We start from the raw sequence: 18162 nt of genomic DNA on the forward strand, positions 1-18162 counted from the left end.
CCAATCAAAAATCCACCTATAACATTTGACTCCTCCCAAACTTACTACTAATAGTCTGTTGATGATGGGAAGTCTTACTATTATGTGTCAATTAACATATATTTTGTATGTTATATGTGTTATCCACCCTAGTGTTGCAATGAAGTAAACTGGAGAAAATGTTACTAAGAAAATCATAAAAAAGAAAATGCTTTTACAGTTCCAGATGTGGGCTCCCTGGGGACACTGGGCTTGTCTGGGGAGTGGGTGAGATCTCAAGCCAGGCTGTAGTAAGTCTGGGGTCCTGGAAGAAGGGGCCTGCTTTCTCAGAAATGATCCCTCCTGGGCCCAGAGAAAGAGAAGGGGTGACCGAGCCAAGGATGGGGGTATGTGAGAGAATCCGGCTACAGGGGAAGGACTTGAGTGAGTCAGCAAGGCCTTCTGTGGGGTGGGGCTGAGCTGGAACTCTTTCCTGCAAGGGCACCCCTATACAAACTGCACCCCAGGTCCCCCTCACCCTCCCTCTCAGTGCTTATGCCTTTTAAGTGGCTGCCTGCAAGCGATCAGGGTGGGCAGGAGAGGTCACGGAAAAATGAATTAAAGGCAAGACCCTGATCAGTCACGTGGAGTTCTGAGAAATATTCCCCCCACCTCCTACATCAGCCCTCAGGGTGGTGGGAGAGGAAAGATGCCCCAGCAGAAACCGCCTGGTGACCTTCATTTGGGGGGCTGCTAGGGCCATTTATTTACTCATCCAATTCAAGGCCTTGGAAGTAGAATAATGAAAAAAATCCCCCGTACTTCATGGAGTTTATATTCTAGTGTGTAAGATAGAAAATGAACAAGATCGAAATACATACGGTATTTTTAGCTAGGGATAAGTGCTAAGAACACAAATAAATCAGGGAAAAGGACAGCTTGGGAGTTGGCTCAAACTGTACTTGAGTCGCCAGGGAAGGCCTCAGTGAGGGATGACTTTTTCAGGAACTGAGAGAGATAGCAATGTGGACATGTGTGGTGGAAGGTGGGGATGGAGGAATCCCATGCATAGGAACAGCAAGTGCAAAGGTCCTGAGGCAGGCATGGCTAGGAACAGTGTGCCTTGAAGGAGAGAGCAGGGTGAACAGGCTGCACTGGAATACATAAGACAGGCGGGTGACCACCTTGCTCCCACAGGAGAAACTGGAGTATTTCTTCCTCATCGTCTTCTCCATTGAGGCTGCGATGAAGATCATTGCCTATGGCTTCCTGTTCCACCAAGATGCCTACCTGCGCAGTGGCTGGAACGTGCTGGACTTCATCATTGTCTTCCTGGGGTGAGGCCCAACGTGGGGAGGGGGTTCTGAAGTCACAGGGGTTCTCTGAAGACCCCATGCCTACCATCCCCACCAGCATTCTGAAGGCAAGACGGACCCCCAGCCTTGTGGTCTATGGCTATGGAGCCACCTCTGCCCAGCGCCAGCCACTGCAGGGGTGCAGCTGGTGTTGGTGGAGGGTGAACGCTGCCCACACTGGCAGGTCACACACCCCATCCTCAGTGAGGCACTCTAAGTTCCTCTATTCTTTTCACATCAAGCAAAAGTGGAAGCCATGTATGTGGTTACAGTGGCCCATTGTTTCTGGCTGTTCATAAGTCTCTGAACTTTTACCAATTATTTATTCCATGGCCTTCTATTGAGCACATGTTATTAGGTATACAAAAATGCAGAGTCAGCAATTTGTATTAGTTCGCTCAGGCCGCCATAACAAAATCCCACACACGGAGGTCTCAATGGCAGACATTCATTTCCTCACAGTTTGGAAGCTGGAAATCGGGATAAGGTATTGCATCAGGGAGCTGGTCTCCAGGAGGTCTCTCTCATGGGCTGGCAGATGGCCAACTTCTCCTGTGTCCTCATGTGGCCTTTCCTCTGTGCACACCTGGTGTCTCTTTGGGGGTTCAAATTTCCTCTTCTTCTAAGGACACCAGTCCTATTGAATATTAGGGCTCACCGTAAGTCTTATTTATGTAATCACCTCTTTAAAGGCCCTGTCTCCAAAACAGTTGAGGTACTGAGGGTTAGGGCTTCGGCATATGAATTTGAGGAGGGGGCGGGACACAATTCAGTCTATAACATAACCTGCAGTCACCGCCATCTTAACATAAGAGCGGCATTTATTTAGCACTTTGTGTGCTTTACATAGGACGTCTCATTCAATGACCCCTGAAATGCTCTTATTTTCACCATTCAAGGAAATTAAGGCTCAGAAAAGCCAAGCCACTGGCCCAGGGTCACACAGCAAACCAGCAGCTGGGCCGGGATCCACACCAAGGCAGTTCTGCCTCAGCAGCTAGCGTCACCACTCTGCTTCCTGCCATTCAATAAGCACTCTGTGGATTATCTGCTAATTAGCCAGGCTGCTTGAGGCACAACAGAGGGAATAGAAGTCTGTGAATTAGCCTCTGCTCTCAGTGAACTATGGTCTGGTCCAGCGAGTGTGACTGCGCTCTGTCTCACAGCCCAGAGCACAATGTGCTCTGTTCTTCTGCTTAACAGAGTGAGAAAATAATGCTCGCCTCACATCCATCACCAGGCAGTGTGTCCCAGTGTTCAGCTGTCAAAAGAAGGATTCAGAAGGAAGAGGGTTTGGGGTGGATTTCAAAGGGTAATGAAAATCCGAGTAAATTGATAGAGGAGGAGATGAGCAGGAAAAAAACTATCAGATGCAAGAAAAGTCACTATCAGATGCAGCGTGCAGGGACCTGTGGCCAAGACGGCCCACTGAGCGGGGGCTGCTGGTAGCCTTCAGCCCACATGGGGTCTCCTCAGTCCCTGGGCCGGGGACTAGACATGCCTGTAGCACCTGGACCTCCATCCCCTCCAGTTCCCAAAGTGGATCCTAAGCATATCCAATATTCTCTTCCCTGAGTCTGAGCTTGGCCTCAGAATCCTTTCTAATGCATTCTGCAGACCAGCGTTACCAAGTCGTGCGTTAGCAGCCGATGGAATGCGTTTGTCATCTCTCCTCTAGCCAGTCCCCTGAGTGCAGACAGGACACAGGGTCCTGGACCACTGGGACAGTGGTCTGCCTGACGGCTGGGGCCTCCTCTCTCCTCTTCTCCACTCTAGGGTCTTCACCGTGATTCTGGAACAGGTTAACGTCATCCAAAGCAACACAGCCCCACTGAGCAACAAAGGAGCTGGCCTGGATGTCAAGGCCCTGAGAGCCTTCCGTGTGCTCAGACCCCTCCGGCTGGTGTCGGGGGTGCCCAGTGGGTGGCAGTGCCCCAGAAGATCCCCTCCCTCCCTGCCCAACCCGTTTCCTTGCCTAGCTCTGGGTCCCCCTTCTACCTTGGTGTCCTAGAGGCTTCCCAAGGGCTGTCGAGAGGGAGGGCTGTGAGACCAAGAAGGGAGGTGACACCCCATTTCTCTTCCCCACCCTTGCTACAGGCCTGCAGGTGGTCCTCAACTCCATCTTCAAGGCCATGCTCCCCTTGTTCCACATCGCTCTGCTTGTCCTCTTCATGGTTATCATTTATGCCATCATCGGGCTGGAGCTCTTCAAGGGCAAAATGCACAAGACCTGCTACTTCATTGGCACAGGTGAGCCCCTGGGGGCTGAGGACGGTCCTGGACAGCCAAAAGGGGGCCACCAGCCTCAGGACTAAGTCACTGCTTCCCACACTTGTTGACCTTGGGAATAGTTTCTCCAGGACAGGGACTGGAGGAAGGAGGGCCCTGCCGGCTCAGGTGGGCCAGGGCCTGGGCCGTGGCTTGTTTGGAACTAGACCCCCCGTCCATAATTGCTGTCTATGGGCTGTCTGGGCCAGCTGTGGGTTAAGCTGCAGGCTCAAGATAAAACTGAATTTCTTGTTCTACTTTCCCCTGTGGCTCTAGTTTAGCTTGAGTCTGGAATCCATAGAATCAGATTGCAATTCAATAACTAGGGACCTCAAGAAAGCCCCCAAGAACTAAAGGGATCATTTGTAAGGTTGGCAGAGGTAACCCACCTTGAGCCCCGATGGACTTCAGTTAAGCTTTCAAAACCAGTAGTTCTCAAACTGTTGGTTCTCTGGGCCCCTTTGCACTCATAAAGACCATTGAGGAACTTTTATTGACATGGGTTTACCCATTGGTGTTAATAGCATTCAAGGTGAACAATGAGCATGACATGTTAATTTGGGAATTCACCGTAAGAGGACAGTGATGAACCCCCTGTATGTGGGGTGCATGTGGGGTGCAAGCAGCCCTTGCATCTCCCACGGAGTGTGTCACTAGACTTGTTACTAACAGATTTTAAACTGCTGTTGACCCCTTTCCTCCCATTACCTCCTCCTCCTACGATCTGATGCTCACGCTCATGCCGTTGTCCACCTCCAGACATCGTGGCCACAGTGGAAAACGAGAAGCCCTCGCCCTGCGCCCGGACAGGCTCAGGGCGCCCATGCACCATCAACGGCAGCGAGTGCCGGGGTGGCTGGCCGGGGCCCAACCACGGCATCACCCACTTCGACAACTTCGGCTTCTCTATGCTCACCGTGTACCAGTGCATCACCATGGAGGGCTGGACCGACGTGCTGTACTGGGTGGGTCCCAGGCCCTGGTCTGGTCAGAGGAACGGGGGGGTGGGCCTGCCAGTCCCTGTCCATGCTCCTTCTCACCTGCCCAGGGAAATGCACACCTTCTCGTCCCCAGGTGTGTCCTGGTGCCTTTGGGCAGTCCCCAAGGCACAACCTGCTCTCCAGATGGGAGTGGGGTACAGGGCCAGGGGCTCCGAGGGTTCTGCTCTCAATCCCTCACTTTTCCTTAAGCCTGACTATGAACAACTCATTCCTGATAGTCTAGAATCTCAGATTTCACAAGAGATGAAGGGCCTGAGGAAATCTCTCATTGAGCCTCTCTTCTGGCCACTGGGCAAGGCCACTTTCCAGTCTCAGTATTATCAGATGACAGTTCCTAGTGTGTGAAATTAACATGGTGGCACTACCTGTGTTGCAGGGTCGCTGTGATATTACCACAAGGTAACATGCCTTTGGAGGAGAAATTGTAAAACCGTCAAATACTTTGCAAATAGAAAGGGTTCTTGTGAACAGTTCTCATAAATTCATATGGGCAGCAACTTCACATCATTATCCTGGTTATAGGGACAGGCTGATGTGAAGCGACTCGTCTAGGGTCAAAGAGGTTGTTCAGGTCAAAACTTTTAAGTGTTTCTTCTATTTTGAAAAATGTTGGCTGTAAAGAAACCAAATGGAGATAGCATCCCTGGGGCAGTCAGCCCAGAGAGGTGGACGTTTGCAGGGAGAAATGAGTCTCTTGCCTGGGCCAGGTCAACAGTCAGCAACGCAGCCTCGGGGGACGCTGCTTGCTCTGAGCCTGGGGCCTCAGGCCAGCACAGGTGGCCTGGCTGGGCCCAGAGGGCCTCACCCCTTGTTCCCCAGAGTTGGACAGAGTTGGAGTGGGTCAACTCAGGAGGGGCACCTAAGCCTTCAGTAGGAGATGGGACTCACACCTCTGTGCCCACCAGGTGAATGATGCCATCGGGAACGAGTGGCCCTGGATCTATTTTGTCACCTTGATTCTGCTGGGATCCTTCTTCATCCTCAACCTGGTCCTGGGTGTCCTGAGTGGGTAAGGAAGCTCAAAAGCAGCTGGAAGAGAGAGAAGAAAGAGAGGGAGAGGAGGAGCAGGACAGGGTCGGAATCTCTGTGATACCTTTAGACAAGCACATGCCCTGGTTAGTGAGGAAGAGATTGGACATGCAGACACAGACAGGGGGATTTTTATCTTCCTTTCTTCTCCCCAAGCTCATGCTCAGCAACAAGTTCCCATAACCTTCAGGTTAAGCACAGACTCTGAGGGCAAGACTGCCCAAGTTTAAATCCCCACGGTAGCTGTGTGATCTTTGTTGAATTACCTGACCTCTCTGTGCCTCACTGCCCATGTCTATCAAATAGGTATAATTTCAGTTCCTGTTTCATAGGGGTTGGGAAAGGATTTTATGAGTTAATCTGTGTAAAAATTATACCCAAGTCCAGCATTTACTAAGTGCTCAGTGTGAATGGCTTTTCTCCATGAGCGCCTACCTCTCTAGGCCAGCCCTGATGTGGTCCGTCTGCCGAGCCACAGTGAAGAGCCTAGAATCCAGCAGCAGTCCCCATCCCATTGCCATGACCCCACCCCAGAAGCTTCCTTCCAGAAATTATGCAGACAGAATTTAGGGGGTCCGTGAATGTGAATAAGACAAACCTGTCACTTTTTATTAACACTAACTGAAATACAGTGTTTCCTTCCACTATGAATTTGGGCCACAGGCCACAGTGGCGTTACCACTGCCCATGACCTGTCCTGGTGGCTATTCCGTGTCCCCTCACCATCGTTGCAAATATCATTTACAGTCATCACTACTTTGAAATGATGATAGTTATTAAGCCAGCAACGATACGTATATTGCTTTATGGTAATTTATTTATATTTAAACAACAATATTTTAATATAATTGGTTCCTTTGTAGTGCTACAGTTTTACTTTGTGCATTTTCCAACATTAATCTGAAGAGGGACCTGTAGGTTTTGGGGATTACCAAAGGGTCAAATTGGTCAAGAGCCCCCACCCCACCTGCCCCTGCCCCTGGGTTGGTGCTGAGGCCTAAAAAGTGGAATCACATGCCTGTGAGTGACCCCTCCCTGCCCCTCATCCCCAGCTCCTCAGAGCAATGTCTGTGTAGGGGTCTCCCTCTTTCCCTGCTTACTGGCTGAGTTGCCTTCGCCCAAGATCCCTCCACTACCCTCAAGTTCTTTCCTTCTACTGCCGCTGTCTGGCTTCTTTTGGGCTTAGGCCTGAGATGTGCCACCATAACTAAGCTTTGAAGGCCACTTAAAGGGTGATAACAGCTTGGAAAATTTGAGGAGCTATGACTGATTCAGCTAGGACAATGGACTGTCATGTTGATTACCCCTAGTGTCCAAGGGAGACCCAAGACAAGGCAGGAGAAATAATTTGAGACGAGAAGTCATGGATAAAGGGGGCTGATCACTCCAAGGCCTTCCTGGAGGGTGAGGATGATGAATGGGAGTGAGAGGGGCTGCCCTCCAGCCACAGGCGGGAGCTGAGACCCCAAGAGACACTCTTGGGCCAGAAGAAGGGGGCACAGAACATGGAAACTCCTTTCCCCACCCCTTCTCCTTTTCCCTCCCCTGCCATCTCCCCTGTTCCATTTTAGGGAATTCACCAAGGAGCGGGAGAAGGCCAAGTCCAGGGGCACTTTCCAAAAGCTCCGGGAGAAGCAGCAGCTGGAGGAAGACCTGCGGGGCTACATGAACTGGATCACGCAGGGCGAGGTCATGGACGTTGAGGACTTGAGAGAAGGTTTGGGCCAAGGACCATGCTCAGCACCCTCCCCGCTGCTTTGAGCTGCCCTTCTCAGTCTGCTCCCAGGGAGAGCATGACCTCACTTAACTTCCTGTAACCCCCCCCCCAAGCAAGTATAACCTTGCCACTTTGCAGATACATAAACTAAGGCCCTTGGTGTATGAGTGACTTGCCTAAATTTAGCCTTTGACCTCACAATGGTAGCATCCGGGGTGGCCAGGCCTTGCTCTTCCCCAAGTGCAAAGAGCCATCCATGACCGTCCCTTCTGGGCAGATTGGGGGCTCTTCGGGGCCCTTCAATTCCTGGGAATCTGAGTCTCAGGGAGGCACAGTAGGATCCAGGCCACCTAAGGCCCCTGTCACAGGTGTTTCCAGGCAATGGGCCTTTCCCTGGGACCCCAGTGTGCCAGTCCTGTGGGGCCTAGAAGACTGGCCCACTGTGCCTCTCCTGTCCCCAGGGAAGTTGTCTTTGGAAGAAGGAGGCTCCGACACAGAGAGCCTGTATGAAATCGAGGGTTTGGACAAAATCATCAAGTTCATGTGAGTATCTGCTCGTCCGCCAGGCCCTCCAGTCCCGAGCTCCTGAGACCTGAGTTAGAGGCCAATTACCTTCCCCACACAATTTTTTTTTAAAGATTTATTTTGTTTTATACAAGAACTGGGGTACAGGTCAGAGGTGTGGAGGGTGAGAGGATTCACCAGAGACAGATTGGGGAGCAGAACAGGCAGACTGAAATACACTGCTGAGGGGAGCAGCGGGTGAGACAGGAGAGTTCTCCTGCGCCAAATGGGTAGCTCCCTGGCTGGCCGGGAATCAAACCTGTGCTGCAAAGGCTGCAGACAGCTTCACAGCGCAGCGCTCAATCCGCTGCACCACCAGGGAGGGCCACCCCTGCTCCATGGTTTTAGAGTCGCATTTCCAATTTTTCAGAAGGGCAGCCTCTCTGAGAGGCCTCCAAGTAGCCAGGCCTCAGGCAACCCTGTGCCTCCAGAGAGGTGCTGAGCGGATGACCTAGTTACAGACACATATGCGGAAGGCACGGAGCTGGGGGCACGGGCCACGGGCTGCTACCCTCTGCTGGAGTGGACTCAGGCAGGGAATTAGTGGTGAGAACTCTCAGGAAGAGGGAAGGTGTGCCTGGCAAAGGGCGGGAAGCTCTTCAGGAAGAAGGCTGTGGAAGGGCTCGCTGTCTCCAAGGCCTTTGTCTCAAAAGGTTGGTGCCTTTGTTTGGTTGGCTGATTCCTTTTCCAATTCATACATGAGTGTGATTTTAAAGATCAATAGAGAAATACATCAAAGAAAAGATGAAGGTCCCCACTGCCCTGCAAAAAGGTTACCATGGTAACAGATACATAGCTTCCAAGAACTTGTATCTGCTTTCTGTCTCTCTCTCTCTCTCTCTCACACTCTCTCTCTCTCTCTCTCTCACACACACATACATACACACACACACACACACAGAGTTTTGGTTTGGTTTCAATTTTTTACATGGTAGGGCTTTTTTTTGTTAGCTACTGCCATCTCAGCACCTAGAACAGTGCCCGACATACAGGAGGTAGTGCCAAATATTTGCTGAATAAATGAATATGGTATACATGTTATCTAGTAACTTAGACTTTTAACTTCAAATAATCGATTGAATTTTATACATCCAAACACACACACCTTTTTCTGTTAAGATGATTTCTTAGAACAATGTCAGGCTCATGGCCAAGTCAAGGGGAAGGTACAGAGAGAGATGGCCCACCTTCTCCCTGCCCTCACTTGCCTCATGCAGCCTCCCTGGGCCATCCCACCCCTGGGGAACATTCGCCCAAGGGGTGAGCCTCCATTAACAGGCCATAATCCCCAGAGAGCACCGCTTCCCTAAGGCTCACTCACAGGTTTGTACATTCAGGTGGTTTGAGACCTATATGTAATGACTCGCGTCCATCTTTGTAATCCCATATGCAGTATTTTCACTGCCCTAAAAAATCCTGAGTTTCACTTTTCATCCCTCCCCAGGCCCACCCCTCACCACCACTGCTCTTTTTGCATCGCCAGAGTTTTGCTGTTTCCAGAGCGTCGTATCATTGCCTTGTAGCCTTTCCAGACTGGCTTCTCTCGCTCAGTAACGTGCATTCGAGGGTCTCCATATCTTTTCTCAGCCAACAAACACACCTTCCTTTGCATATCTCCGGAGGTCAATATTCCACAGTGTGGATGTGCCGTCATGTATTTCATCAACCTCTCCAGTCTCGGACAGCACAAACTGTGCCCCAGGGACAGTGTGCAGAAGCGCAAACCCTTCTGCTGGGCAGGTTCCTAGAAACTGCTGGGTCAGAGGGTAGATGGTCTTTAAACCTTTGTCAGTACTGCCACATTGCTCCCCTAATGGCTCCACTGGCTATCAGATAATATTAATTTGTTAGAGTTGCTTTTAGCGTGGGCAAAATGTGCCCCCCCACCAGTGTTCCTTTAATTCAGATTAAGTCTGATGGCACCCCTGCACTAGGCCAGGCTGCACTGAATGCTTTGCATTCTCTGATTCCGTCTGAGCTTGGCATTGCTATTGTTCTCCTCTGGAAGATGAATTCAGCTGGTCAGGGGCAAGATCTGGTCAGTCTGGCTCTGCTGCTCGTGCCCTGGTGTCTGTCGCGGGGCTGGAGGGGAGACCAGGCGGCCAGCCTGGCCAGAGTCTGACAGTCCCAGGCAGGTGGGAGCCGGGATGAAGCGGCTCTTTGCCTCCACCTTCGACCTTCCTTCAGCCGACACTGGAGGCACTGGAACCGCATCTTTCGCTGGAAATGCCATGACGCGGTGAAGTCCAAAGTCTTCTACTGGCTGGTCATCCTGATCGTCGCCCTCAACACCCTGTCCATCGCCTCCGAGCACCACCACCAGCCGATCTGGCTGACTCACCTGCAAGGTGAGAGGGAACAGAGGGAGGCTAGAAGAGGAGGCTGAAGGGCAAAGGCAACTAGGGGTACTTCAGGTCTCACAGAAGATTTTGTCCATTGACCTGGAACACTGTTTTCCAGAAATTATGGGCTGTGGGCACTTGATAATATGGTCTAAACTCCTCCTTCTGTAGTGGGAAAATGTTGAAAATAAAGTCATAAAGCACTCTTATGAAAGAGCTCTTGGGGCCTCTTGGTGGCTCAAGGGGTTAAGACGCAGCTCTATGAAGCTATCGGCAGCCACTGCAGCACGAGTTCAGTCCCTGGCCAGGGAGCTACCCACATGGCGCAGCAGACCTCTCCTGTCTCACCCGCTGCTCCCCTCAGCAGTGTATTTCAGTGGATCCACCTGTTCTGCTCCTCACTCTGTCTCTGGTGAATCCTCTCACCCCCACACCTCTGGCCTGTACCCCAGTTCTTATTTGCATAACTAAATAAATCTTTAAAAAAGAAAAAAGAAAGCATTCTTACGTAACCCTGTAAAATATAGTCTGGTTTAGCTTTTAGAGACTAGTGTTCCTGCAATGGCCAGACATCCCCAGGTTTGACCAGATTTTGAGAGTGAAATGGACAGTGTCTGGGCAGGGTGGGGGTGCGGGTTGAGGGCTCAGCCACAGCAGAGACTCGCAGGCAGGAGACGGAAGGGCCGGCCTGGTCTTGCTGCCCTGCAGATGTTGCCAACCGGGTGCTGCTATCGCTCTTCACTGTGGAGATGCTGATGAAGATGTATGGGCTGGGCCTGCGCCAGTACTTCCTGTCCGTCTTCAACCGCTTTGACTGCTTCGTGGTGTGCAGCGGCATCCTGGAGATCCTGCTGGTGGAGTCGGGCGCCATGAACCCGCTGGGCATCTCCGTGCTGCGCTGCATCCGCCTCCTCAGGCTCTTCAAGATCACCAAGTGAGGGGGTGCCCGAGCACCCCGTGGGAGGGTACAAGTCCTGGAAAGCCCTCCCTCCCCAGAGGAGACATTGCTCCCCACCTTTACCTCATTCCTTTATTTTCTCCTTGTCTCTTACCATTGTCTTATGGCGGGGCGGGGAGGAGAGGGTGTAGGGAAAGGGGGGAAGGAAGAGACTGGAGAGGGGAAGAAAGAAAATGGGAGCAGTAGGAGAGAGATTGGATGAGGAGGAGCACAAGACAAGGGAGTGGCGGAGGGGTGAAGGGGGGGATGTGTGCATTGACCTGAGCATTTACTGAGCACCTGCTTGGCTGGGCCCTGTGTCAGGCACGGGGGGGGGGGGGCACAGGGGCACAGAGGGGGCCCTCGCTTTCCTGGGGTCCTAGTGGTGGGGCCAGAAGCTAAACAGCTGTGCTACTAGTGAGGGTGAGATGACTAAGGGACACAGTTCTCTGAGGGAAGGAAAAAAGTGGGCCAGCAACCTCGAGTCAGGAACTTCCAGCCCCAGCGGCCCGTCCCCCTCTGCTTCCATCAGCCCCAAGGCTTCCCCCAGCCCACACTCACCCAGGCCTCGAGAACACCGATGGCCCTCTTCCACCTTCATCCTCATCCTCCAGATACTGGACATCGCTAAGCAACCTGGTGGCATCCCTGCTCAACTCCATCCGATCCATCGCTTCCCTCCTGCTGCTGCTGTTCCTCTTCATCGTCATCTTTGCCCTACTGGGCATGCAGCTCTTCGGGGGCAGGTATGACTTTGAGGACACGGAGGAGCGGCGCAGCAACTTTGACACCTTCCCGCAGGCCCTCATCAGTGTCTTCCAGGTAGGTGTGCCTGACTGCCGAATTCCATTTCTCAAACTTCGTGATCAGGATGGACATCATCTCCTCCAGGAAGCCTCCTCTGATATGCTGGTTTGAGTTCAATGTCCCTCTGCAGGCTTCCTTACCACCTGTGTTTCTCTGCCTTGTCATCATTGCTTAACTGTTTCCTCCGTGCTCCTGAGACTAGTCGCTATGCCCAGTGTCCTGTTTGTCTGTCCCTGGGGCTGAGCAGAGTTCTGGCTTATGGAGGGACCATAGTTAGTACGTGGACAGGGGTGATCATATTTCTGAGCTCAGGGTCACACAAGGTGAGCTCTCCCTCCCTAAGGCGACGAAAGCCCCGGAGAAATGCAAACCTTTCCTCGCTCAGCAACATTCACTAGAAACCACCCAAGGGAGTTTGGCTGTGATTCACAGAACGGCTCTCAGGCCCCTGGAGGAGCTTCCTCAGTGTAGGGCAGAGGAAAGCGCCCCCTGTTCCAGCTAGTAGCTCTTGACTAACACACCTTGTTAGGACCCATGGGAGGAGCAGTGTGTGACAATTGGTGGGTCCTAGAGGTGGCTTCACACACCCCCTCCCTTGCTTGTCCACCTCACTGCTGACCAGCCCTGTGTCTTTCAAGGTGCTTGAGGTGTCATGCTATTCTGGAGGCTGGGATGACGGGAGGCCTGGATGGGTGCAGTAGAGTTAAGCCTGAGCTTTGGAAGAGCATGTGGACACAGTGGCCCGATCATCAAACTCCCTGGCCTGGAAAGCCAGCGTCTTCACTGGAGGAGGCCCAAGGAGGAGAGGGGGCCCTCTCATCCTGGCGTGGATGTGGAGAGGAAGGTGGGGGAACTAGACAAGTGGGAAGAGGTTTTTTAGACAGTGCAATCCCGACAGGAGACTCTCAAGACCCTTTGTGTCCCCTTCCTCTCTCCCCACCCAGGTCCTGACAGGGGAGGACTGGACCTCGGTGATGTACAACGGGATCATGGCCTACGGCGGCCCATCCTACCCTGGCGTGCTTGTGTGCATTTATTTCATCATCCTCTTCATCTGTGGCAACTGTATCCTCTCGGGAACAGGATGCAGGAAAGGGCTTAGGGGAGGGTCAGGAGAGGATCTGAAAATGGCTGTTGGGATGCCCAGCCAGGCCTCCTCTGGCTGGAATAAGGCCTGTCTGAGGCTCATGGGGAGCTGTGTGGGCAAGGGCTAGGGATATAGTACAAATAGCAAATGCAGGTGTGACCGTGGGACAATCCCTTCCACTGAGAAGGCTAGAGAACCACAGGGTGATTGGTTATGCGTGGAGGGATGAAGTCCAGAAATGTTGGCAAACTCGGGGCAGGTAGGAGGGCCAAGAAGCAGTGAAGATGGGGCAGCCTGGCCCAAAAGTTCACAGGCAGGCGGGGACGAACTAGGGAGTCAAGCAGCTGGAGCTCCAGTAGACGGTATAAAGAGCTGAGCAGCTGGGAGGGTGTGGCGGATGGGTCAGAGAGTGCTGGCAGTGCCCAGGGCCCTGATGCCTGCACCTGGGGTTGTGGCGAGGTGGGGCGGGGGTGGGGGGAGAACTGTTCCTTGAGCGCCTCTGTGCTGATTCCTCTCGCCGTTGCTCCCAAGCTTCCTATACATCCGGTGTTGTGACTGGAATCAGTTCTAGACCAGAAGGGGACGCTATTCAAAGGATTCCAGGGCACCCTCTGCAGACAGGCCCCTGTGGATTCTATGTCCCCAGGCTCATGCCCTCCCATGGGGTGGCCCTGGCAGGAGGAGCACCAGTGACCCCACTCAGGGTGGGCCTGGTGCTGCAAACACATGAGCAGGGCAGGACTACGACTCCAGGGGCTTCCCATCAACCCACAACCCCAGGATCCTTAGCCAGATGCCCTCAGATATCCTGCTCAACGTCTTCCTGGCCATCGCTGTGGACAATCTGGCTGAGGCCGAGAGCCTGACTTCTGCCCAGAAGGCCAAGGCCGAGGAGAGGAAGCGCAAGAAGCTGTCCAAGTGAGTGTGTTGTCCTCGCAGGGAGGGACCTGGGGTGTGCAGCCAAGGGTGGGCTCCCAGCTCCAGCCTGACAAGCAGGGTCCATGCCCAGGATGGGGCAGGCACCTTACCCACCATCTGGGGCTGGCCGAAGTCCTGTGAGGTGTTCCTGGAGGCAGATTGACTTCTTGGGTTTCCATCTATGAGCCTGGCATGTAACTCTGCAGTCTGGGACCTCCCTGTGGGCTCGAAGCAGGTACGGTCTTCTAGACAGAGTTCCCAAACTTTAGCTGCAAGTGAATTGCCTGTTCAATGCTGATTCAGGAAGTTTGCGTGTCAGGAAGTCTGAGGTCCTGCGAGTCTACCCAGCTCTTGGGGGTGCCGGGGCTGCAGGCCCAGGAGTCGCCTTGAGTGGTTGCAGATAGAGGCTGGCCTCCTCCAGCGCCCATGCCTGTGCGGATGCTCGGCCCATTCCTGGCGGAGGCAAGACAGGAAGAGAGAGGGAGAGGGACATGAGCAATGGCATCCTGATTTCCTGAGACATTTCTGGAGAACTGAGCCCCATCGTGGACCAAACCAAGCAACCATGCTGCAAATTCTTCATGAACCAGGAGCAAAGCCACTTTCTACCTGTGGCTGACCAGTGAGCCACGTTGAGCCACGGCCTAGGCCACACACCACACCCCCTGGTCACAGAGAAGAGTCTTGCCTGGGCCTGTGCCCTCCCACTGGGCGGCCCTTCCTCCACACAGACCCGGTGTTCTTAGTTCAGAGTCTCCTTGGGGTGTTTGCATTATAAGCAGAACCCACGAACTTTCTAGTTGGGCCTCCACTTTGGGCTTTCTTGGTCTTCCAATTCAGGGGCCTCCCAGACAAATCAGAGGAGGAGAAGTCTGTGATGGCCAGGAAGCTGGAGCAGAAACCCAAGGGCGAGGGCATCCCCACCACCGCCAAGGTGAGCGTGTCCTCTGGGGGGTTTCAGAGGCAGGAAGGGGAGAATATTCTGAAAGTTCCCTGGCTCAGCCCTGTGCCTTAGGGTGCTGGCAGGGTGGGGTGAGGTGGGACAGTGACTCTCTACCTGGCATCTCTGCCCCCCAACTAGGGAGAGCGGCAGTGGTTACCTTTCCAACAGGGAGTCATTGTCCTGAGTGGCACAGACACCTGAAGCTGAGAACCAGTTTCCTCAGAGTCCCAGCTGCCCATCCCCACCCAGGCCCTTGATACCCACTATCCTTGGAGAGGCCTTGACTGCCTCCCACCTGTGTGTGCCCTCCGGGCTCTGTCCAGCCCTTGTGGAGGCTGAGGAAGCAGAGCTCAGAGGGCTGGGGAATGGGCCCCAGAGCAGCTTGCCATTATGGAGAGCCAAGAGGGGCCAGTGCAAAAGGGCTGGGTCGTGGCTTTGTCCAGGGGTGACTTGGGCAAGTGGTCTCACCTTTCTGGGCCTTTTTTTTCCCGGGTAAATGGGCTGATCCTAACATTACCCACCCTCAGGTTGTCGGGAGGGTGCTGAGCTGAAGCCCACCTGCCCTCTAGCAAAGGCTCAGCGAATAGAAGCTGCAGTACTGGTTTTCCTTTTTTTTGTTTTTAATTAATTTATTTATTTTTACATCACTGATCATTTTTAAATAATGTTTGCTCCCCACCCCAGATGTAGTCCCCGTAGAGTTTCCTGCACCAATGCACCCGTGCACCATCACCTCAGTCCCCTGTGCTCCTCCCTCCTTCCCTCTAATCCCTCTCCCGCCTCCTCCCTGCAGGATGTCTCTGGTTTATAATTGTCTGTTTTTGCTTTGTTGTGTTTTGTGCTGTTATTATTTTTTTCCCCGATATCTTATTTGGTTCCCCTATATTCCTCCTCCAAGTGAAACCATCCGATATTTTTCTTTTTCCTTCTGGCTTATATACAACTGAAAAGGGGCTGATCTGGTTTTCTTCATCTCCACTGTGTTCCTTCTTGCAGCTGAAAATTGATGAGTTTGAATCAAATGTCAACGAGGTGAAGGATCCCTACCCCTCAGCTGACTTCCCAGGTGCGGGTGCTGGGATCTTGGGGGACATGTGCCGGGGACCCTCGCTTGTGTGTCCCCTACCTGGCTCTCTCCTTGCGGTCAGCACAGAGACATCCCTTCTGCATCTAGTAGGGTAAATGAGCCATCAGCCGGCCTCTCCCTGAATGCACACAGTAGAAAAGGACAGATGGTTTATTTTCCTGAATTAAGCAAGTTGGGGGACCACCCTATGCTTCCACGCTGAGGACTCTGTTTTCCAGGGGCTCAGATTTGTGGGTACAGAGTCTTCCATGGCAATTGTGTGGAGCAGGTGAGGTGAGTCCACCCACGTGGTGCAAGAGCTAGCAGGTTCCTGGCTATCCAGTGTCTGGCAACCCCCTGGGCTGGGCCAATGTGGGGTGACCAGTGCCCTGGTGGGCACGTGGGCAAGTCCAAAGGAAGGAGCTGAGGGCCGTGGGAGGGAGGATGGCTAAGGCTCTGCCATGAATATGCATCCCATAAACACAAGTAACAGGTGGCTGCGGAAGAAAGCCTGGTCATCTGTGCAAGGAGAGAACCCGTGGAGGGGGCAGACTAGACGGGGTTCAGTGTGAAAGGCTGCCGGGACAAGCCCTGGTGCCCACTCCTGGGCCCTTCAGAGCCCTGGGTCCTGGTGCCATTGCACGTCTATTGGTGATTGGTCTGATTGGCATCTGTCTGGCCCCTTGACTCAAAACTCCAGGAGGACTTTTTGTGTCCCAAATAACACTGTGTTTGGCATGAGTGGGCACTCAGTAAATGGGATGAAAACATGGATTTTTGCCAAGAGCTGTATGGGGAGAGTGGAGCTGGTCTGGGTAAGACTGATCATGTGTCTTCAAATATCTGCCAGAAATGAACAAATGGGTTCTAGAACGATTCATTTTTGAGCTGTTTTATCTAGCAACCATCACAGTTGCTGGTAGTGGCTGATGTGCAGGTGGCTGATGCAGGTGGGGGAAGCAGAGGGGATGGAAGCTAGTAGACGGGGAGAGAGGGAGGCTATGGGGGGGCAGTGGAAGAGTATGTCATCCTGCTTCCTTCCAAGCATCATTTGAAGTAGTTGACAACACAAGATTTGTACAACAAAATCAAAATGACCACAAACCAAGGAAATTAAAATCAAGGTGTGAAAAGAAAGAAATACCGTCAAGCCCTGCAGAACCATGTTTCTCTCAAGGAGGAAGTGCAGATACACTGGTGGTCATCTGTGCGGCCTCGGTGTGTGTGTAGTTACACTTAGAACTTCACACACAGTGAAACCGCCTAGCGGGCATTTCTCAAAATGCATCCCTATCATTAAACAGCGTGCGGCTGTACCACAATGCTTAGAATTCAGTGTCTGCCCTTCAACACAGAGGGTGTCTCTGGTGTCCTTGACACCCAAGACAGGAAGTGCGGCAGGAGGCTTATTGTGAGGAAGAAGAAAAGGGGGTCACTGTTTCCTCAAAATGGGAGTGTAATCTGGGGGGAGCTGAGAACTCCTGCAGGTGCCATCATGATGAGAACAGAACCCAGTGCTCCTGGCTACCCTGAGAGTCCTACCAGGGGCCGGCGGAGTAGGATGGGGGGCTGTGGGGTGAGACTGGACAAGTGCTTGCATATGAGGGACACACCAATTTCCCTCCTTCCCCTGTCTGATCTCTGGATCCTGCTGCCCTCAGAGATGAGGACTTCAGTCATCAGCCCTCCCTCAAAGACATGAGGTCCAGCAAATGGAGCTGGGGGTCCATCTCTTGCCCCTCTACCCCGGCAGCTGCCACCATAGGGGGGACTGGGTAAAGCTCAAGAAGTAGGATTTTTTTTTTTTTCATGCTGGCAATTCCTCTCTGAAATGACTAGTTTTAGAACCCTAGCCCAGGGGAGGACCTCCAAGTCCATTATTTTAATAAGCCACCTGCCCCCCATCAATTTCACAAATCAGGAAGCTCAAGCTGCCTGGCACTGCACAGCAAGGTAGGGGCACAGGCAGGGCCAGAACTCAGGTCTGCTCTGAAACAGGGCACCCCGTGCTCCCTACAAGCTTGCAAGCATTTGAGAGAGTATGAACCCAGCCATGAGGCAGAAAATACAACAGCAAGGCTTCTTAGCCTTGTTCCCAGCCCCACTTCTAGATTCTGGCCTTGCCTCCCTATCCCTAACAGTTCAAGCCTACTCACTGCAGGGAAGGGAG

The 18162-nt window shown here is 52.8% G+C and overlaps 1 protein-coding gene across 1 annotated transcript in view; it reads left to right on the forward strand.

Annotated features, from left to right (window-relative positions):
• CACNA1S (calcium voltage-gated channel subunit alpha1 S) overlaps window positions 1-18162 on the forward strand; it is a gene marked incomplete at its 5' end in the record, with an annotated part of 59154 nt that overhangs the window by 14592 nt on the left and 26400 nt on the right. The window contains 14 exons of the mRNA XM_084245540.1: window positions 1156-1295; window positions 3090-3232; window positions 3411-3563; window positions 4341-4546; window positions 5488-5591; window positions 7183-7328; window positions 7790-7871; window positions 10080-10240; window positions 10943-11168; window positions 11786-11993; window positions 12923-13043; window positions 13869-13983; window positions 14824-14917; window positions 15923-15992. Coding sequence (XP_084101666.1) covers window positions 1156-1295; window positions 3090-3232; window positions 3411-3563; window positions 4341-4546; window positions 5488-5591; window positions 7183-7328; window positions 7790-7871; window positions 10080-10240; window positions 10943-11168; window positions 11786-11993; window positions 12923-13043; window positions 13869-13983; window positions 14824-14917; window positions 15923-15992 — 1969 coding nt within the window. The remainder of the gene's footprint in view (window positions 1-1155; window positions 1296-3089; window positions 3233-3410; window positions 3564-4340; window positions 4547-5487; window positions 5592-7182; window positions 7329-7789; window positions 7872-10079; window positions 10241-10942; window positions 11169-11785; window positions 11994-12922; window positions 13044-13868; window positions 13984-14823; window positions 14918-15922; window positions 15993-18162) is intronic.

The sequence above is a fragment of the Talpa europaea genome, assembly GCF_964194135.1.
Source record: "Talpa europaea genome assembly, chromosome: 10".
Taxonomy (NCBI): Eukaryota; Metazoa; Chordata; class Mammalia; order Eulipotyphla; family Talpidae; genus Talpa; species Talpa europaea.